This window comes from Oryx dammah, unplaced genomic scaffold (assembly GCF_014754425.2).
Source record: "Oryx dammah isolate SB20612 unplaced genomic scaffold, SCBI_Odam_1.1 HiC_scaffold_28, whole genome shotgun sequence".
In the NCBI taxonomy this organism is placed as follows: Eukaryota; Metazoa; Chordata; class Mammalia; order Artiodactyla; family Bovidae; genus Oryx; species Oryx dammah.
In genome coordinates, this window is record NW_024070212.1 from 29,036,304 (window position 1) to 29,059,529 (window position 23,226).

The 23,226-nt window shown below is 41.2% G+C and overlaps 1 protein-coding gene across 1 annotated transcript in view; it reads left to right on the forward strand.

The window, feature by feature from the left end:
* The window catches only part of SLC16A1 (solute carrier family 16 member 1), a 31,925-nt gene extending 19,478 nt beyond the window's left edge, over nt 1-12,447 (forward strand). The window contains exons 3-5 of the mRNA XM_040231018.1: nt 2,939-3,082; nt 4,110-4,976; nt 8,140-12,447. Of these exons, the coding sequence (XP_040086952.1) occupies nt 2,939-3,082; nt 4,110-4,976; nt 8,140-8,417 (1,289 nt within the window). The 3' untranslated portion in view covers nt 8,418-12,447. The remainder of the gene's footprint in view (nt 1-2,938; nt 3,083-4,109; nt 4,977-8,139) is intronic.
* The last annotated feature ends 10,779 nt before the right edge of the window (nt 12,448-23,226 follow it).

Below are 23,226 nucleotides of genomic sequence, written 5' to 3' on the forward strand. Positions count from 1 at the left end.
TCTGAACTCCATCTGCTAGGATTTCTAATCAGATTTTGACTCTGATGGCTTGAAGAAATTGCTGTTATCTAGAGGTACTCCAGGTGTTCAGAGTATTTTTAAGTTGACTACAAACAACAGGTTCACATGTTGTAATTCTGAGAGCAAGAGCTTGAAAGCTGTTTGCCTTTTGCATCAGAAGTAAGTGATGTCAGTAGTGCTGATTGCACATGACACTTTTCTTTTGGGAGAACAGTTTCTTCTTTTGTTCTCACCCAGAGATAACTAGCACATTTCTTTGAACTTGTGTTATAACAGGCCTATAAACTGTACCCTTCTCTATTTTTAATGATAGCTAATTGGGGTCATCCTTCCTGAAATAACTCTGAAAGACGAATTGCATATCAAGAACCTTGTGGCATAATTTTTACCAAATGGTTATTTTGTTTTGTTTGGCTCCTAGGTGGAACTGCCTTAACCTTTAACTTGTGCATTTGGGCCACTCCCTCAACCCTAATCATTTTGCTTTAGGAGTGGTTTAGGGTTCATGCCTGCCTGCCTTCCTCCTTCCTTCCTTTTCTCTTCTTAATTTCTTTTTTGTGTGCTTTGGTTCACAGATACATACTGGTTCTTGTTAAATTATATTTTTAAAGGAGAGGATCTTAGTTACCTACTCTTGGATTGCTGGGGTTTTTTTTTCCCCCTTTTTTAACATGAAAGTATGAATTTACATATTTTTAGTTCCACAGTACTGTCATCTTAACATTTCTAACTTAAAATACTTCAAACTTTACAGCATTTTACTTTTACTTCACAGCGTCTACAATGTGGCAGTCTTTGGGGGCTTTGTAACTCTGACTATACAAAAATCTGTTTAATGACTAATATTTTTTCAATATTTAATTCTTTCATCATATATAAACTGTAAATTCAAATTATTTCCAAACCAGCTGTGGCCTAATATTTTCATGAAGTGTCTTAGAAGTTTGATGAAAACTTCTTTAGACACATCCCTGGTTGAGGCTGAAGTCTCTCTTGCAGCCATCTCTTGACCCAGCCTTTTAAAGAGAATTGGTCCTCTGAAATACTAGGATATCAAAAGCTTTAATTACTTCTTGTGTGTTTATTGTATGTATGTATACATATATAGGGCTTCCTAGGTGGCACAGTGGTGAAGAATCCGCCTGCCAGTGCAGGAAATGCAAGAGACTGGGTCTGATCCCTGGGTTGGGAAGATCCTCTGGAGGAGGAAATGACAACCCACTCCAGTATTCTTGCCTGGGAAATCCCACGGAGGAGTCTGGCAGGCTACAGTCCATGGGGTCCCACAGAGTCGGACACAACTGAACGTACACACATATACATATGGTATAGGGAAAAGAAAGTGAAATCGTTCAGTCGTGTCCGACTCTTCGCAACTCCGTGGACTGTAGCCCGCCAGGCTCCTCCATCCGTGGGATTCTCCAGGCAAGAATACTGGAGTGGGTTGCCATTTCCTTCTCCAAGGGGTCTTCCCGACCCAGGGATTGAACTTGGGTCTCCCGCATTGCAGGCAGATGCTTTACCGTCTGAGCCACCAAGGAAGCCCCATACATATGGTATATACATACGATATTCAGAATATGTGTATTCTGTTTTTAAAAATAGACTTACTATCTTCTAGGGAGCTAAGATAGAATAAACAGAATAATGTAAGAATTTACTGTGCTAATGGAAGAAAAATTTGAATTTTTATGTCTTCTGCTTTGTAACTCTGAAACCATAGTTCCAGAAATACATATGTAATGGAGAGAAAATGGGATAGTTTTGAAACTTGGTTCTTGCTAGCTTTGTGATGTTGCAAGTTCAAATATCAGTTCTCCTTGTGTCCCCTTCCCTGATGACCCTTGCAGTGACCCTTTCTTTTTGCAGTCATCTGCCTTAACCAGGTGTCATGTAAACAAAGTTGTCATGACCAGAGCCACGAAGTAGGGATGTAAGTATTCTTGTAACTAAATGAAACAGTGAATGTGAAATGTCATTCAAGTTCGTAATCAACAAATATTGTTAGTCTACTTAAAAGTTGTGTAACAGCTTTTGAAACATTGTTTGCTTTGGATAAGACACATAATTAAGACTTAAAAGAGGGAATTACAGTTTCAAGTAGAGAGAGGCCATTTGATTTTTTTGTATTTGAAAAATACTTGAAATGCACAAAATCTTTTTGTGATCCTTATAACACTACACATTTATTTGGTTTCTTCTCTCATGTTAAAGAAAAACTTATTTTTTGGTATGCATATCTTTAGCTGAGAAAATTTAATCTTGTTTGCATTGTTAGACCTGATGATGTTTTGACCATTATCTGACTAAATCTTCTATGAACATTTTTTCATAGTTTTGATACCACAAAATATAAGCACAGAACCTGGTTGACAGCCATTCCATTCAATTCAGTACCTGAGATATATAGGTGTAATTAGGAACAGTTTTGTTTTAAATTTAGATGTCCTAATCACAAAACTACTGAACTTGGAAAAAATAATTATTTTTGCCTTTGCTTTTTCTTGTTTTTAAAAAATATGACACAAACCACATTATCTCATCAGACTGCCTGTCCAAAAATATAGACCAAACTTACCTGATATGTGTTGATCATATCCTTGATAAATCAAGAAGCCTATGAATATGTTATCAAGGTGTTTTCAGCCTATTCTGCCTTATAAGAGAAAGATTAAGGATAGACTAGAGTCTTATATTTTAGTAAAATTCCATCCAATGTTTCAAGTCAGAGAAGGTACAGAGTTAATGATTATTTTACCATCTTTATTTTCCAGCACACATACCTAAAAGGCTATGAAATAATTATAGGTAGCAATATTCTTATTATTGCCTTTGTGTATCTGCTAATTTTGGAGGACTTGTCATTTACTGCAATGATCAGTGCCTGTGTACTACTGAACGTTTTGTTATCTTTTAGGTCCTATCAGCAGTGTCCTAGTGAATAAATATGGCAGTCGTCCAGTCATGATTATTGGTGGCATCTTATCAGGCAGTGGCTTGATTGCTGCTTCCTTCTGTAACACTGTGCAGGAACTTTACTTTTCTGTTGGAGTCATTGGAGGTGAGTTGATTCATTTTCAAGTATTGATATATTGCTGGTTATTTGGTATTCACCTACATTGGTCTTTCAGATCTTTTGAATGAAAGTCCCTCATAGAAATTAGCTGATTATCATTTTGATAAGCTGTAAATTTAAGAGCAATAGAAAGTCTAATTTTTAAAGATATTACTGTCATACAGTAGGTATACATTGTTGAATAAATGAATGAATTGAAAGAAATCATTCTATCTCTTGTCCTAAGAATAGTCAATGGTTGTAGATAAAATGTGTTCCACAGTTTGTTGCAAGAGTGGTCACTGGTTACTATTGTATTACCTATTCCTCTTACCAGGGAATAGACATCTATTGGAGCACCAGAGAGTATTAAACATAAAGCAGGAATTATCTGGTACAACATCCAGATTGTTCTCTATGAGTCTGTTTTTTTCTTGTTATATTTGCTAGTTCGTATTGTTTAGATTCCATGTATAACTGGTAAGATGCAGTATTTGCCTTATTCTGTCTGACTTATTTCACAGCATAATGCCCTCTAAGTCCACCCATGTTGTTGCAAATAGCAAATTTTTTGTGTTCTTTGTTATGGCTGAGTAGTATTCAGTTGCATATATTTATCAATTGGGCTTCCCCAGTGGTTCAGCGGTCAAGAATCTGCTGGCAGTGCAGGAGATGAAGGAGAGGCATGTTTGACCCCTGGGTGGGGAAGACCCCCAGAGGAAGAGTAATGCTGTGATGAACAGTGGGTCTCTTGAGGTTTCATATATATTTTAGAAATTTTTGTTCTGTTTCTGTGAAAACTGTCCTTGGGATTTTGATAGGGATTGCACTGAACATGTAGGTTGCTTTAGGTAATAAGGAGATTTTGACAATGTTGATTCTTCCAGTCCATGAGCACAGAATATCTTTCCATTTTATTTGTATCTTTTTGAATTATATACCTCTTATTGTAATTTCTTTGTCTGGTTAAGTAATGCAAAATATGTCTCTGACATTTATTGTAACATATGATTCTTTTTTCTCTCCCCCCCAGGTCTTGGGCTTGCCTTCAACTTAAATCCGGCTTTGACCATGATTGGCAAATATTTCTATAAGAGACGACCGCTGGCAAATGGACTAGCCATGGCAGGCAGCCCTGTGTTCCTCTCTACCCTGGCCCCCCTCAACCAGGCTTTCTTTATGATCTATGGCTGGAGAGGAAGCTTCCTAATTCTTGGGGGCTTACTATTGAACTGCTGTGTGGCTGGAGCTCTGATGAGACCAATAGGGCCAAAGCCAACCACTGTAGAGAAAGGGAAGTCTAAAGGATCCCTTCAGGAAGCTGGAAAATATGAGACAAAAAAGGGGGCAAGTGATGCAAATACAGATCTCATTGGAGGAAACCCCAAAGAAGAGAAAAAATCAATCTTCCAAACACTTAATACATTCCTGGACTTAAGCCTGTTCAAGCACAGAGGCTTTTTGTTATACCTGTCTGGAAATGTGCTCATGTTTTTTGGACTATTTACACCACTGGTCTTTCTTAGCAATTATGGCAAGAGTAAGCATTACTCTAGTGAGAAGGCTGCCTTCCTCCTTTCCATTCTGGCTTTTGTTGACATGGTAGCCAGACCTTCTATGGGACTTGTAGCCAACACAAAGTGGATAAGACCTCGAGTTCAGTATTTTTTTGCTGCATCTATTATTGCAAATGGACTGTGTCATCTGGCAGCACCTTTATCCTCTACCTATATAGAGCTCTGTATCTACGCAGGATTCTTTGGATTTGCTTTTGGGTGGCTCAGCTCAGTACTCTTTGAAACACTGATGGACCTTGTTGGACCCCAGAGATTCTCCAGTGCTGTGGGGTTGGTGACCATTGTGGAGTGCTGTCCTGTCCTCCTGGGGCCACCAGTTTTAGGTACAGTATGTCTCCCAATTTCTATGGTTCTATTATCATAAAACAGGCAGAGAAGATTGGGAAGGTGATGGAAAGCAGAAGTCAGTGGGCTGCTTGATAGTCCTCATTTCTGTATCCTCGGGGCTGACACAGTGTTTATCATATCATAATGGCTCAAATACTTGAATTAAGGTGAATCATCAAATTGAAAGAAGAATAAAAACGACTTCAAACACATATTTATTAAAATAATAATAAGAGTAGATGCCATAGGTACAGAGGTGAGGGCTCACAGTATACCAGGAACTCTGCTACTAATCATTTTCTATATTCTGTCATATATTACAAGTCTATGATGTTGGACTATTACTGTCCTCATTTTATAAACCAAGAAATAGAGGCTTCTGAAAGTGAAATTATTTGCTTGCCCAGGATCACACAGCTCGTGAGTGACTATAAAACCTGATGTATTATTCTCTCAAGAATGCTAACCAGTTTACATTTTAAAATTATCATTAATAAAAAACACAACAATAATTTTGACTTCTGGATGCAACTCATGCTTTTCAGATTGTACAGTATAAAGTCAGGAAGGATACATAATAGAAGACCCATTACTGACCTATCAAAACTTTTCTACCCTCTCTCCTCCCTATACCTAAGTGAAGTCGCTCAGTTGTGTCTGACTATTGGCGACCCCATGGACTGTAGTCCACCAGGCTTCTCCGTCCATGGGATTTTCCAGGCAAGAGTATTGGAGTGGGTTGCCATTTCCTTCTCCAGAGGATCTTCCCAACCCAGGGATCGAACCCAGGTCTCCCACATTGTAGGCAGACACTTTACCGACTGAGCCACTAGGGGAGCCCTCCCTATACCTAAGGAGACTCTAAATCCTGTCCATTTTTGTTTCCTAAACCTCTATCTAATCTGCCCATTTTTTCTCCATCAGAACTACTGCTCTTATCCATATCTTCTATCTGTAGTCTTCTAACTTTACCCATATTTGCTCTAGCTGTTCTTCAGTCTCTTAGGACACTCCGGTTGCTTCCTGCGTTCTTAGGGTGAAGATCAAATTCCCTACTGTGGCTCCTGGTTCCTGCATGGCCTGGCCCACCTTCTCCAGCTTCATTTCCTACCGCCCAGTTTGCTCTCTGGGCTTCCCCTCTCACCTGGTGCTTCCTCCTACCACCTGCCTTTGCACCAGCTGTTCTCTGCCCAGATCCTTTTCCCATCTCCTTTCTCCTAGATTAACTCTTATCCTGTAAGTCTTGGTTAAGTTTACACTTTAAGAAAAGCCTTCCTGGGACTTCCCTGGTGGTCCGGTGCAGGGGCCCTGGGTTTAATCCCTGGTTGGAGAACTAGATCCCACATGCTAAACTAAGAGTTTGCATGCCGCAACTAAAGATCCTGTGTGCCACAACTAAGACCTGGTGCAGTCAAATAAATTTTTTAAGATAAAAACCTTCCTGGTACTAAGTTTCACACTGGGGTAAATTTTTGTTAGCATGTTTTAAGGCTTTAACAGAAAATGGCAAGCAATAAAATAATAACCTGTTATCCTACCACACAGAGACCATTGCTGGTAGCTAATTTGCTATTTGGGGGAACAGATAAAAGCACATATTCTTTCAAAGAAAATGTGTGCAGTGCCATAAATGACCTTTGGAACCTCTTTGCACTGATTACATTTCAATCAATTTCCTTAAAGAGAAAAAATATTTTTAATGCCTGCTTATTATAGAACTGTACCCTGCGAGGCTCCTCTATCCATGGGATTTCCCAGGCAAGAATACTGGGATGGGTTGCCATTTTCTCCTCCAGGGGATGTTCCCGATGCAGGGATCAAACCCATGTCTCCTGCATTGGAAGGTGGATTTTTCACCAGCAAAAGCCACCAGGGAAGCCCTCTCCTTAATAGAGTTTTAACCAACCCCCAGCATTTTTTTTTAATAAACTTTTTTTCCCATTTAATAAATATTTACCAGGAAAAGAAAAGCCTTCCTGACCCTTCTTACTGGCCCAAACCTCCTCTTTTCTGCCTTCAAACACACCTGTAGCACTTGTCACAGTCTGTGTGGTTATTGGATTAACATTTCTCTTCTCTGTTGAACTATGGACGTTACCTCCTTTACTCACTGTTAACTCAGGACTTAGCAGACCCAGGGCTGTATTGATATACAGAAACTAAGTATTGCTGAGTGAGTGATGCCCTCCATTGGAAAACCATATGGAATCATATTTGAATTGGTTATTATATCCTTTATATGTGTAGAGTTTTCCAAAGTTTCTTTAAGTTTCTTTAATATCAGACCTCAAAAATGTGAATAGAAAAGACTGTGGTGTGACATTTCCATATTTACTTGACTATGGAAACATGAGGGAGGTAGCCTGAAGCACAGAGGTTATGTGTGCATGCCTCAGAGTCAGACTCGCTGGGGTTAAAGCCAACCTGTTTCACTTAAAACTTTGTGACCTTCCTTAAAGTTTCTGTACTTCAGCTTCTATGTTATACAGTGGAAATGATGATAGAATCTTCCTGGTGTGAGGTTAGAATGGTGGAAAGTATTGCTGTTAGTTAATGTTTTAGCAGAGGATGAGTGTCCCCAGGAATGCTCTTTGGGAAATGCTGATGTCAGAAAAAGTGCATTGGCCTGTGGCCTTGGGCAAGACTCTTAAACAAACCTCTTTTGAGCAAATTTTTCCATTGTATATTGAGAAAACTGATTTTACGTGAACTCAAGTGTTAGTCACTCAGCCATATCCAACTCTTTGGACTGTAGCCTGCTAAGCTTCTCTGTTCATGGGATTCTCCAGGCAAGAATACTAGGGTGGGTTGCTATTCCCTTCTCCAGGGGATCTTCTTGACCCAGGGATCAAATACAGGTTTCCTGCATTGCACACAGATTCTTTACTGTCTGATCCACTAGAGAGCCCCAGGTGACCTCAAGGACTTTGCAATTCAAAATTACCACGATTTAATAATTTTCAAGTTGCTAAAGATAACAGAATGTGCGGGGACACCCCAAATCAGTGTGACATCATAGACAAAAGATCAAATAATTTTGAGCAGTTTCTTTTTACACTAATTTGGCATTTATGAGCTCTTTGAATGGATCCTTAAATTTTATTTGGGAAAAGGTATAATTGTTCGCCCTCAAAACTTTGTTTTTTTTACATTCCTCAGGTCGTCTCAATGACATATATGGAGACTATAAATACACATACTGGGCATGTGGCATAATCCTTATTGTCGCAGGCATCTATCTTTTCATTGGCATGGGCATCAATTACCGACTTCTTGAAAAAGAACAGAAAGCTGAGAAGCAGCAGAAAAAGGAAAGTAAAGACGAGGAGACCAGTGTAGATGTTGCTGAGAAGCCAAAAGAAGTCACCGATGCAGCAGAATCTCCAGAACATAAAGCCACAGAAGGAGAACTCAGAGAGGCGGAGAGTCCAGTTTGAACCTATGGGACTGAAGGGTAAATGGTGCAGCTCATGACCCAAAATATTCTGTTGGCCTGTGATCTACCAGTGGTGCTCAATGCAAGTACTGGACATTTCCGTGGGAATCATAGCAGGGGTTTATTGATGGAATTTTTGTTTCACTCCTTACCAGTATCCTGGATTAAAAATGCCTAGCCTTGGGAAGGGAGTGGTTGAAAAAGAATGAGAAAAGGAAGTCAGTTCCTGTGTTTGTTTCTTTGTTTAAATCTTTGCATTTAACAGTGTCATGAAGATTATAATACGTGCCTTAAGTTTTAGTCTTTAGGGAGCCTTAACTATTAAAACTATTCTGCTTAACTCATCCATTTTCAGTGTTCCGTTACAAATAAAAATAACTGCTTTGAGGCAAATCTAAGATTTTAAATTAATTTTGTTTCATATTGTCACTAGAAGATTTGAAAGTTGGTGGTTTTATAAAACCCTGACAAATATTTTCCTAGCATCAGTAGTTGCTTGGCATATGTGCCTGCTAGATATGTATTTAGGAAATTTAAGGCATGAAACTTTGAAAACATCTTGGCTTTTCTGGATGCATTGTACTTACTCATCATCAACCCTCCAGTATCTTTTCTTGGGTTGCTTATTAGAAGTCAAGTGCTTGAGAGTTGATTTCATTAAATTACTATTTTTGTTTCCCTTTCCAAAGATACATTTTGTGTAGTCATAGATAATTGCCCTTTTTGAGATTACATACTATTTTTTTCAATTAAAAATTAGTATTAAAATGCACAACTATGTATTAGTGCCTCCTCACTAAATTAAATGTAGAAAGCTATTTCATACAGCAGCTGAATTCAGCTTAAACTTTTCCAAAACATCAGTTAAACTGTGAGACTTGGAATCTTTTTTGGTTGCTGTTTTCCTGGAATTTTACCCCTTTGATTCCTAGTGGTTTCATTTATATCCATATCTAGCTTAGCACTGAGTGTGAGATACTCAGTCTGTGTAGTGTTTGCTAATTAAAGAGAACCATAGAAATGTGGCCCACAGAAACCAATAGGGATAAGATAGGGAGAGAAGTTGCTATTTTGGCTTATCAACACATAACTCCTTTTCTTTTTCTGATAAGGCCTTAAAGGAAATTAGGTTTTGCTTAGAATTATTGGACATATTCTTATTCTTCACACAACCCTAAAGATTTTGTGACCCTTTTTCACTTCATCTGAAATGTAAAGAAATGGGTTTAGTATATAGATAGGGAGGGGGACAAACCAGAATGAAAACTGTAAGTTGTTTTTTAACCTAGTATCTTTTAAATGGCAGCAGGAAGATAATGTTAGACATTCAATGAATTATATTCAGTGCATTTAAAAATATTGCAGTTGACAGTGTGAAAGTATAGACATAAAACCTTATTTAACAGGCTGGCTTTTTAAAATAAAAATTTTCTTTTTTTTTTTTTTTAAGAAATGTTTCTTCTTCCAAATGTTTATTTTCTTGAGAAAAATATTGTGTGTCTTCATTTTCATTATCAAGATTCAATCTGGCCCTTGCTAATGTTAAATAATTCAGCACATGTGCATTGGAATTTGTGTATATGGCTTATTTTGATTTTTCTCCTTAACCTCTTTTTCCAGGCAAGCAGGAGAGGAATTTTTTAAAACTACTTCTCTGAAAGCATTTTGAAAGCAGAGCAGTTAACCTTAAGGACACAATGAAAACTCCCTTTCTGTGCTCAGGTATCATGGCAGATGGAGGAGGAATTTTAGGGGAGAAGCCTGCTGTGATTGTTGACAGGCTTGGCTCCAGTTTGGACTCGGCCATTTTTCACAGACCTAACCTCTGTATGCCTCTTTCCCTTTCTATAAAAGTGAGGATCACCCTGAGTAAGTAAAAAATGTGGGGTGGGGGAGTAAACCAGGAGTATAAGATTATTTTCCCCCATCCCAGTTGTTAAGCGACATCCATACATAAGACCCTGCCTAGTTTTTTTCCACCAACTTAAACTTGTTAGTGAAGTGATGAAATTTTGGTGCAGAATGATCACCATTTATTAGGAGGAAGGGTTCTCAAGTTGCTGTATTCAGAAGCAAAAGGTTAAAAACTGGCTCAAAGCTGGACTAAACAAAACCTTTTACCACCCAATCCAACTCTGACTTTTTCCCACTGAAGACACAGGCTTAAGGGATTTATTCAGGATCAGTTTTGGTAACAGAGCCAACACTAAAGCCCAATATAGGCCTACTCTGCCATCTAGTCCTTGCTAACAATAAGCTAATCCTCTCGTGTTGCAGTGCTGTTTCCAACACTGGATGCATCTGAGCTTTCTGACTGGGCAGTCTGTTGTCCTTTGCTCCATGTGAGGCCTGACTAGACTTCTTAAGTTTTATTTCAGTTGACAGAGTTTCAGTGGCTGCTTTGGGAAAATAGAGTACCTGCCTATCCTTGCTTCCCTCTGTCCCACACTCTGTTAAGTCACGAAACATATAGCTCTCTAGATTGTTGTGCCCAAAGAGGCTGGGGACTGGTCAAGAGTATGCTCTGAAATAGTCTCGATTCAAAGCTGAAAAATTGTTTAAGAAACTGGTAGACTGGACAGTTGCAGATGATCATGGCAACAAGACCATATTATCACATTATAGTCATTTTTTGAGAACTGAAATCATCTTAACCTATTCAAAATAATTTCTACAGAAAGTATTCAGAAAAGGATGATGCTAAAACTATAGAAAATTCAGGGAGGTATTTTTATCCCTGATTTAATCACACTAATGAATAATCTTATTCTTGTTTTATTGTATTGAATTTCAGATTGATAAATTCAGAATTGGTTTATATGAAAAACCTCAGTGTCCAGGTTTTACATCTTCCCTAGGAAATGGTTCATAGTATAATAAATTTAATTATCAGGTGTGCGTCACCCATCCCACCCTCCCCCCCGCCCTCTTGTCGTTGAAAAGATGAGAAAAGGTGAACAGTGTATGTCTACCTTTGCAACATGGCTTGTTTTAATAATCAGATCAGGTACTTGAAGAAAGAGGTTAATGACAGACTTCGGCTACTATGAAAACTTGTAAGGAAGTGATGGCCCAAGCTTGCCTGGCTTGCCCAAATGTGAGCAATTAAGCCAAGTTGCTTCAGATTAGAAGCATCTAAGGCAGTTTCAAATACATCATTCCTGAAATGTGTTTTAGCTTTAGGATTTCAGATTGAGTCATCCTCTCCCCACTTAGTCTGGGCCGTTGTGACAGTCATTCAGTAGAGTATCTTTTCTTGGCTATACAGCACTGATTTACTTTCTGCTGGCTTTTTACTGTGACTTGCTAGAAGACACTGGAATAGCTAGCAAAGAAATCACAGCCTACTGGTATGTTTAACAGTATAGACTGCCAGGGTTCAAACAAAGGCTATGTGACCTCAAACCTAAGCATCAGGTGTTTTCTTCTGTAAAGGTGTTAATAATTAATGCCATTTGTTGCCCCAGGGCTGTAATGAAGTTTAGTTGATATGTGACAGCTTGTATTAGGCAAGGGCTTAATAAATGTAAGCACCTATTTAAAATATATATATATCAAAGATATGTAGTACTTGGGGAAAAATTGAGCTCTTCTAATTCCCAAGGTGGGTGGAGCCTCACAGAGGATAGTTTGGGAGTGACTCTTAAAGGTAAGACTGTTAGCTAAATGATCAAACTCCTTTTAGACCTATCCTCCTTTTACTCTTACAAAGGTAATGGTCCCTGTTTGGTAATGAGTGGAAACTAACACCGCATGAGAGTGGTGCTCTTTAGGCAGGTTTGAATTCCAAAGCCCTTGGTCTTTGTTCACTGCCCCTACAAGGAAGAAGCACCTGATTAATAAAAACAGCAGAAATATAATGAGCAGCCAGTCATGACTGAAGTCTTCTCTACCTAGTTCTTAAATGTAAATGTTCTTAATGTAAACTGAAAGATTGATGAGCTTTGAATTTTTCCCTACTACATTGATAACATGATTTAAATCATAAATTGTCATCAGTTGGTGGCTGAATAAATTGGTACAACATATTGGCAAAGTTTTGCTGCTTTTATTGACTACACAAAAGCCTTTGACTGTGTGGATCACAATAAAATGGAAAATTCTTAAAGAGATGAGAATACCAGATCACCTGACCTGCCTCCTGAGAAATCTGTATGCAGGTCAAGAAGCAACAGTTAGAACAGGACATGGGAAAATGGACTGGTTCCAAATTGAGAAATGAGTACATCAAGGCTGTATATTGTTACCCTGCTTATTTAACTTATATGCAGGGTATGTCATGTGAAATGCTGGGCTGGATGAAGCACAAGCTGAAACCAAGATTGCCGGAAGAAATACCAATAACCTCAGATATGCAGATGACACCACCCTTATGGCAGAAAGCAAAGAAGAACTAAAGAGCCTCTTGATGAAAGTGAAAGAGGAGAGTGAAAAAGCTGGCTTAAAACTCAACATTCAGAAAACTAAGATCATGGCATCTGGTCCCATCACTTCATGGCAAATAGATGGGGAAACAATGGAAACAGTGACAGACTTTATTTCCTTGGGCTCTAAAATCACTGCAGGTAGTGACTGGAGCCATGAAATTAAAAGACGATTGCTCTTTGGAAGGAAAACTATGACAAACCTAGACAGAAAGCCAAGCGCTGAAGAAGTGATGCTTTTGAACTGTGGTGTTGGAGAAGACTCTTGATAGTTCCCTGGACTGCAAGACCAAACCAGTCCATCCTAAAGGAAATCAGTCCTGAATATTCATTGGAATGACTGATGCTGAAGCTGAAATTCCAATACTTTGGCCACCTGATGCGAAGAACTGACTCATTGGAAAAGACCCTGATGCTGGGAAAGATTGAAGGTGGGAGGAGAAGGGGATGACAGAGGATGAGATGGTTGGATGGCATCACCAACTCGATGGACATGAGTTTGAGCAAACTCCAGGAGTTGGTGATGGACAGGGAGGCCTGGTGTGCTGCGGTCCATGGGGTCACAGAGTCAGACACGACTGAGCGACTTAACTGAACTACTAGTTCCCAAGCATTGTTCAAAGTTTTGAGAATCCAGCCATTAACATAATAATGTCTTTACATGCTACTTTGTAGTAAGGGAAAGCAGACAGTGAAGAGCAAGTTAAAAGGAAAACAGGAATATGGATATGAGATAAAACCTTCATTAATTCATTCACCTAAATAGTATTTTTGGAGTGCTATCTATGTGCCTGTCTGGTTTCTAGATAGAAGGGATAATAATGATCAGGGTTCCTGGCATCCACAGCTTCTGTTCCAGAGGGAAGACTGCATAGGAAGTGCTGTGACAGGACATCACATGGAGAATCTCTAACCCAATCTCAGAAGGGCCTAAAGAGGACAAAAAAGTATATACTCTTGAGCAAGTTAATTTGTCTAAGCCTCTTTGGTAAATTAAACATATTTATTGTGAGGATTGTGAATGTACACTGCATACAGTTGAATGAACAGTAGTATTAGTTGAGCTCATAGTAGTTTTAAAAATTAAACAGTGTCAGTTGTCGTCAACCCGAACAGTCACTGGCGTACACAAAGGCCTTTCCAGTATATCATCTGATTGGTGCAGTACCCTAGGCTGTATTGTGTGTGTGCTCAGTCACTGAGTCATGCCCCATTCTTTGTGACCCCATGAACTGTAGCTTGCCAAGCTCCTCTGTCCCTAGGATTTCCCAGGCAAGAATGCAGGAGTAGGTTGCCATTTCCTCCTCCAGGGGATCTTCCTGACCCAGGGATTGAACCACTGTCTCTTGCATCTCCTGCACTGGCAGGTGGTAGATTCTTTACCACTGTACCACCAGTGGGTATAAGTGAAAAATACCCTTTAACTGGGTTTTACCCCTCTCCCCAACCCCTGCATACAGCTCAGCTGCTGGAGCTGAAGGTTGTTACTGCATGGAAGTTTGGAAACACAAGAATGAGAAAGGTTGTATCCTGGGTAATCTTGAAGGATGAATACAGACCAATCACTTGGACTCTGCACCAATGGTCCTGACCCCAGTGAATTCCCAATCTGACTTACAGTCATTTTCCTTGGCTTTGGAATTCATAATGTGATTTCTTTACTTGTGAGATTTCCTTTCCTAATGTGCTTTACTGATTCTAGAATTAAAAGTTTGCATTTCCGGAGCTTACCCTGGCCAGATCCCAAGAGGAAGTGGCTAGCAGCCATTAAGTAGCCAGGAGGTGATTAAAAATCACCTGGTATGCTGACAATCTGTACATCCATAGTTATCAGGAGAAGGTTTGTAATAGTTCTTGTCATTGTGGTCTATCTTGCCCTATCTTATTTTTTTTTCCTTTGAAACCAAAACAAAAATGTGTGCCTGCTAAGTCACTGCATTCGTATCCGACTCTTTGCAACTCATGGTCTCCCCAGGCTCATCTGTCCGTGGGATTCTTCCGGCAAGAACACTGACTGGAGTGGGTTGCCATTTCCTTCTCTAGGAGATCTTTCCCACCAGAGATCGAACCCATGTCTCTTGCATCTCTTGCATTGGCAAGTGGGTTCTTTATCACTAGTACCACCTGGGTGCTTTCGTGTTATGCTATGCTTACTCGTTCAGTCGTGTCCGACTCTTTGTGACCCCATGGACTGTAGTCCGCCAGGCTCCTTTGTCTGTCGGATTCTCCAGGCAAGAATACTGGAGTGGGTTGCCGTGCCCTCTTCCAGGGATCTTCCCAACCCATGGATCAAACCCAGGTCTCCTCCACTGCAGGCGGATTCTTTACCGTCAGAGCCACTAGGGAGCCCAGGAATGCTGGAGTGGGTATCCTGAGCCTTCTCCAGGGGATCTTCCTGACCCAGGAATGAAACCGGGGTCTGCTTTTGTGTTAGGCCTTAGTTATATATACTTTTCAGCAATGGGAACGTTAAGAGACTTTTTGGTAACAACCTTTTAAGTTCCCAGTGTTATCTTGTTTTGCAGATGCTAAGAATGAGCATAAACAAGGACCACCTTGCAATGCAGGGGATGCAGGGATAGGTTTGATCCCTGGATGGGGAACTAACATGCCACGTGCATGGAGCAACTAAACCAAAAGAAAAAAAAACAACCCTTGGGAGTCCTTGTCCCACAAGGAAAAATCCCCCATGATGCAGTGAACATCTCGTGTGCCACAATTAAGACCTGATACAGCCAAATAAATCAGTTAACTTTAAAAAATGAGCATAAACAGGCCTGCAGCAGACAGAGCTGCGAGCTTAAACTACCTGTTCCCCAGCCCACACCTCTCCCCATTCCCACCCCCACATTCCTCTTTGGTTGCCCAAATATTTAGATTTTACTTACTGTTTCTCCTTACAGTGCCCTCTTCCCTGCCATAGGCTTCATTTTTAACAGCCTCTCTATCAGTTCTCACCACCTTCAATCCAGCCTCAACACTGCTGCTAAAAGACTTTTCTAAAAAGGCCAGATTTTCAGCTGCCTTTATAACCTCAAAGCAATAAAGATAAAACTCATTAATCACTCACTCTGCTTTAAATCCGTAATTTGAGAATAAAGTCCAAAGTCCTTAGCAGGACCCATAGGGCCCTTCTTAATTAGCTTCTGCATCAGATCAGTCCTCAGCCCGCACCCTGCTCCCCAGCCCAACTGAATTACTTAGTTCTTTAAGACCTTGTTTCAGACCCCTGCCTTCCTAAATGCTAATGCCTAGAAGCCCCGCCGGAGAAGGCAATGGCACCCCAGTCCAGCACTCTTGCCTGGAAAATCCCATGGACGGAGGAGCCTGGTGGGCTGCAGTCCATGGGGTCGCTAAGAGACCCGACTGAGCGACTTCACTTTCACTTTTCACTTTCATGCATTGGAGAGGGAAATGGCAACCCACTCCAGTGTTCTTGCCTGGAGAATCCCAGGGACGGGGGAGCCTGGTGGGCTGCCGTCTATGGGGTCTCACAGAGTCAGACACAACTGAAGCGACTCAGCAGCAGCAGCAGAAGCCCCTCCCTCCTTTCTCCTCAGCACCAACTCCTATCTGACTTTTGAAACTTGGTTCATCCCTGCTTTTACAGGGGGCCTTATCTGAGTCCCCAGATCGTTTTTGTTGTCCTGCTGATCTTTTGTTGTTTTTTTTTTAACTGAATGAAGGATTCTTTAAATTCTGTAGTGTGTTGTTGTTCAGTTGCAAAGGCATATATCTATTAGCGACCCCACAGACTCCTGCATGCCAGGCTTCCCTGTCCTTCACTATCTCCTAGAGTTTGCTCAGATTCATTGTGTCAGTAATGCCATCCAACAATCTCATCCTCCTGTCATCCGCTTCTCCTGTCTTTAATCTTTCCCAGCATCCGGGTCTTTTCCAATGAGTCAGCTCTTTGCATCAGGTGGCCAAAGCTGAAGCTTCAGCATCAGTCCTTTCAATGAATATTCAGGGTTGATTTCCTTTAGGATGGACTGATTTGATCTCCTTGCAGTCCAAGGGACTCTAAAGAGTCTTCAGCACCACAATTAAAAAGCATCAGTTCTTCAGTGCTTAGCTTACTACAGTGCTCAGATGTGTCCAGCTCTCACATCCATACATGACACTGGAAAAACCATAGCTTTGACTAGACGGGCCTTTGTTGGCAAAGTAATGTCTCTGATTTTTAATATGCTGTCTAGGTTTGTCACAGCTTTCCTTCAAAGAAGCAAATGTCTTTTAATTTCATGGCTACAGTCAGCATTCACAGTGATTCTGGAGCCCAGGAAAATAAAATTTGTCACTGTTTCCACTTTTTCCCCATCTATTCGCCATGAAGTAATGGGACCGGATGTCATGATCTTAGTTTCTTGAATGTTGAGTTTTAAGTCAGCTTTTTCACTCTCCTCTTTCACCCTCATCAAGAGGCTCTTCAGTTCCTCTTTGCTTTCTGCCATTATAGTGGTATATCATCTGTATATCTGAGGTTGTTGCTGTTTTTCCCGGCAGTCTTGATTCCAGCTTGTGATTCATCCAGCCCAGCATTTTGCATGATGTACTTTGCATAGAAGTTAAATAAGTAGGGTGACAGACTTGGCAAACTCCTTTCTCAATTTTGAACCATTCTATTGTTCCATGTCTGGTTCTGACTGTTGCTTCTTGACCTGCATAGGGGTTTCTCAGGAGGCAGGTAAGGTGGTCTGGTATTTCCATCCCTTTAAGAATTTTCCAGTTTGTTGTGATCCACACAGTCAAAGGCCTTAGCATAGTCAATGAAGCAGAAGTAGACATTCTTCTGGAATTCCTTGCTTTCTCTATGATCCAATGGATGTTGGCAATTTGATCTCTGGTTCCTCTGCCTTTTCTAAATCCAGCTGGTACATCTGTAAGTTCTCAGTTCACATACTGTTGAAGCCTAGCTTGAAGGATTTTGACTATTACCTTGTGAGCATGTGAAATGAACACAATTTACAGTAGTTGGAACATTCTTTGGCATTGCCCCTTTTTGGGACTGGAATGAAAACTGACTTTTTCCAGTCCTGTGGCCACTGCTGAGTTTTCCAAATTTGCTGAAGTATTCAGTGCAGCATTTTAATAGCATCATCTTTTAGGATTTGAAATAGCTGAGTGGGAATTCCATCACCTCCATTAGCTTTGTTTGTAGTAATGCTTCCTAAGGCCCACTTGACTTCACACTCCAGGATGTCTGGCTCTAGGTGTGTGACCTCACCATCATGGTTATCCAAGTCATTATGACCTTTTATGTATAGTTCTTCTGTGTATTCTTGCTACCTTTTCTTAATCTCTTCTACTTCTGTTAGGTCCTTGCTGTCTCTCTCCTTTATTGTGCCCATCCTTGTATGAAATATTCCCTTGATGTCCCCAATTTTCTTGAAGAGATCTCTAGTCTTTCCCATTCAATTGTTTTCCTCTTATTTTTTTGCATTGTTCACACAAGAATGCTTTCTTATCTCTCATTGCTATTCTCTGGAACTCTGCATTCATTTGGGTATATTTCCCCCTTTCTCCTTTGCCTTTCACGTGTCTTCTTAACTATCCTTAAGGCCTCCTCAGACACCCACTTTGCCTTCTTCCATTTCTTTTTCTTTGGGATAGTTTTGGTCACTGCCTCATAGTTCTTCAGGCACTCTGTCTACCAGATCTAGCCCCTCGAATTTATTCATCACCTCCAGTGTATAATCATAAGGGGTTTGATTTAGGCCAAACCTGAATGGCTTAGTGGTTTTCCCTACTTTCTTCCATTTAAGCCTGCATTTTGCAAAGGAAGCTCACAATCTGAGCCACAGTTAGCACCAGGCCTTATTTTTCCTGACTGTATAGAGCTTCTCCATCTTTGGCTGCAAAGAATATAAAAGATGGAGAAACTCTGTACAATCTGATTTCGTTATTGACCGTCTGGTGATGTCCATGTGCAGAGTTGTTTCTTGTGTTACTGGAAGAGGGTGTTTGCTATGACCAGCATGTTCTGTTGACAAAGCTCTGTTAGCCTTTGCCCTGCTTCATTTTGTACTCCAAGGCCAAACTTGCCTGTTACTCCAGGTATCTCCTGCATTTCTACTTTTGCATTCCAATTCCCTGTTTTAAAAAGGACATCTCTTTTGAGTGTTAGTTCTAGACGGTCTAGAAGTTTGTCTTCATACTCTTTGGCATTAGTGGTTGGGGCACAGACTTGGATTAGTGTGATTTTGAATGGTTTGCCTTGGAAATGAACAGATCATTCTGTTGTTTTTGTGGCTGCACCCAAGTACTGCATTTTGGACTCTCTTGTTTACTGTGAGGGTTACTCCATTTCTTCTAAGGGATCCTTGCCCACAGTAGTAGATATAATGCTCATCTGAATTAAATTTGCCCATTCCCATCCATGTTAGTTCACTGATTCCTAAAATGTTGATGTTCACTCTTGCCATCTTCTGCTTGACCACCTCCAATTTACCGTGACTCATGGACCTAACATTTCAGGTTTCTATGCAATATTGTTCTTTATAACATCAGACTTGACTTTACTGTCAGACACATCCACAGCTGAGCCTTGTCTCTACTTTGGCACAGCTCTATTTCTGGAGCTATTTCTCTGCTCTTGCCCAGTAGCATACTGGATGCCTACTGACCTGGGGGCGAGGGGCTCAACTTCCAGTGTCATATCTTTTTGCCTTTTCATACTGTTCATGGCATTCTTGAGGCAAGAATACTGGAGTGATTTGTCATTCCCTCTTCCAGTGGGCCACGTTTTGTCATAGCTTCATTGAGTTACACAGGCCCCTTTGCCACGACAAGTCATCCATGTGATCATTTTGGTTAGCCTTGTGTGATTGTGGTTTTTGTTCTGGAGGCTATGGCACTGTAGTTCTTGCTTCTTCTGTCTGCCCTCTGATGGATGAGGATAAGAGGCTTGTGCAAGGTGTCTGATGGGAGGGACTTGCTATGAGGAAATCTGGGTCGGCAGAGCCATGCTCAGTAAGTCTTTAATCCAACTGTCTGCTGAAGAGTGGGGCTAAGCTCCCTCCCGGTTGCTTGTCCTGAGGCAACCCAGTCCTGGAGTCTGCAGGCTCTGTTGTAGGGCTACTGGCGACCTCCAAGGGGATTTATGCCAACAGGTGTCTCCCAGGACAGATGCCACTAGGACCCCATCCCTGCGGCAGGCCACTCTTGACCCACACCTCTGCAGAAGACCCTTAGACATTCACAGGCAGGTCTGGCTTAGTCTACTTGTGGGGCCACTGCTCCACAAGGCTGTGTCTGTGTCCCCCAGGAGCCTGCTTCCCCCAGTCCTGTGGAAGTTCTGTAATCATATCTCACTGGCCTTCAAAGTCAGATTCCTGGGGGATTCCCAGTCCCTTTGCTGGATCCCCAAGCTGGGAAGCCTGATATGAGGCTCAGATCTGTCACAACAGTGGGAGACTTCCTTCGGTATTACTGTTCTCCAGTTTGTGGGTCGCCCGTCTGACAGGTCTAGGATTGGATTTCATCATGCCTGCACCCCTCCTGCTGTCTCTTCTTTGTCTTTGGGAGTGGGTTCCAGCCATCCTCCTTTTGATGGTTCTTCAACAGCTAGTTGCGATTTCAGTGCTCTCTCAGGAGGAGATGAGTGCATTACAATCTTCAAAAGTTTCACACATATGATTTCATAGAATCCCTTCTTGATAACACACTTTTTCCTCCTGCCCCTATATTGCCCCTCCCTCCCCACTGGTAGCAGGACTAGGTTGTTCTCCATGTCTGTGAGTCTGCTTTTTCGTTTTATTCACAGGTTTATTGTAATTTTAAGATTCCACATACAAATGATAACATATAGTATGTCTTTGACTTATTTCACTTAGTGTAACACCCTCCAAGTCTGTCCATGTTGCTGCAGATGGGAAATTTCCATTCTTTTTATGACTGAATAGTATTCCACTGTGGGCTTCCCAGGTGGCTCAGTGGTATAGAATCCGCCTGCCAATGCCAGACGTGCAGGTTCAATCCCTGGGTCCGGAAGATCCCCTGGAGGAAGAAATGGCAACCACTCCAGTATTCTTGCTTGGATAATCTCATGGACAGAGGAGCCTGTCAGGCTATAGACTGTGGGGTTGCAAAGAGCCAGACAGAGCTTAGTGACTGACAGCAGAACCACCCATGAGTATTCCATTGTGTGTGTGTTTGTGTGTGTGTGTGTGTGTATGTATACGTAGGTATACCCAACTTCTTTATCTGTTCATCTGTTGATAGACACTTAGGCTGCTTCCGTATCCTTTCTTTTTTTAGTTTTTTGGCCACTCCATATGGCATGTAGGATCTTAGTTCCCTGATTAGGGATCGAAATCACCCCCTGCAGTGGAAACTCAAAGTCTCAGCCACTAGACTGCCTGGGAAGTCACCATATCTTAACAGTTGCAAATAATGCTATTATTATATACACTGGGATGCATGTATCTTTTCAAATTAGTACTTTTTTTTCCAGACATATAGCCAGGAGTGGAATTGCTGGGTCATATGGTAGCTCTATTTTTGTTTTTCTGAGAAACCTCCATATTGCTTTCCACAGTGGCTGCCCCAATTTGTTTTTGAGTGTCTTTCTGTCTACAGTGCAGTTAGAACATGAATCTTAGTGTCAAATCCCAGGTCGCTGGGTTCAAAGTACAGACAGACCACTGATTATCTCTCGGTCTTTAAGCAAGTTACTTAACTTCTAGGCTTCAGTTCCTATATCTATAAAATGGGGCTAATAAATAGAACTTACCTTATAGGGCTGCTATGAGAATTAAATACAATAACTATAAAACCTTTAGCATACTTCCTGACACAGAATAAATACTCAGTACCTATTTTCACTGCCTCTGTCACAGTGACCACTGAAGCATAATTTTCCAAGTGGTAAAATCAAGCCTCTCATAGAGAAATAATAAAATTAACATGTTTATATAACTCATTAATTAAGGAAAGAATCAGTAAGATCTTACAACTTTTAAATGAGAATTGGACTTACAGAGACTTTTCTCTCCTGAGAGCCCCTTGGACTGCAAGGAGATCAGCCCTGAATATTCACTAGAAGGTCTGATGCTGAAACTCCAATACTTTGGCCACCTGATGCAAAGAGCCAACTCCCTGATGTTGGGAAAGACTGAAGGCAAAAGGAGGGGAGGGTGACTGAGGATGAGGTGGCTGGATAGCATCACTGACTCAGTGGACAGGAATTTGAGCAAATTCTTGGACACAGTGGAGGGAAGTGGCGTGCTGCAGTCCATGGGGTTGCAAAGATACATGACTCAGTGACTGAACAACAACAAACTCTCTACTGGACAAAACTCATTTGCATTGCCTTGAACATAAACAGTTTGTATCACACATCAGACAGGAAGCATGTGCACCATCAACAGCCCTCTACAAGTTAATTTCCATCACTGCAGAGTTATAAACTGGCCCAGCAAAAGACAATCAAATGTGCAGTTAGTCCCCTAGAGGATCAGACAGCCTGGAATCCTAGACAACTCAGAGCGTTCCACTGAAAGAACATCCAGTGAGCCTTTGCCCATTTTAGTCTGTCATAGTTTTTCCTGGCACTGCAGTGCATGGCACACGTCAGTTTGCTTTTCTAAACCTGAACCAGACTGTGAGTTCCTTGAGATAGAGGGGATAACATGCAAAGTTGTTGAGCCCTTTTGATTTGAGCTGGGTAGAGAAAGAGAAAGCAACATTTCTCCTGGAGGAAAGCATCCAGAGAGACCTGTGTTGGCACCAAGGTAGAAACGACTGGCCAAGCAAGTGTGAGACGCAGACCATGCACAAGGCCCTGGGTTAGACTAGGAACACAGTCTCTGTCTGATGAGGGCAACCACAGAAAACCAGTGCTTACAATACAGTGTGATGAGGACCCTAAAGACCCAGAAGGTGGCCTTCAGGAGCTCAAGTGAATTACCAGCAACATTTTCCAAGCCCAGATCTGATAAAGGGACAAACACAGGAGATCCTGTAAAGCCTATGCACAGCCTCAGAGAAGTGAATGAAAAACCATCTGTGTTCTACACCCATTGTTAGGCTCCCTCCTCTCCCTTCCTACCTTTTGGCTGAACTTCTGCTGGCAGACCTGTGGCTGTGGAGAATTAACATCCGAGTTATCTCAGATCTCTAGGAATAAGTCCTCATTACAGGCATAGGCAATCCAGCAGCACTCCCCACGTCTCACAGGCAACTAGCATGCTTGGAGTCGTTGCTAAGAAATTGGTGTCCACCTGTGGAAAGAGGGGATGTTGAAAGGGGACTAGCCAACAACGGAATGTAGAAGACTTGTTTCCCCCTGGAACATCTCTGTGAGGCATGGGAGATCTGATTATGATAGCACTTATTTGTTGAATCTATAAAAGAATGAATGAATAAATGAGTGAAGACCCCAGA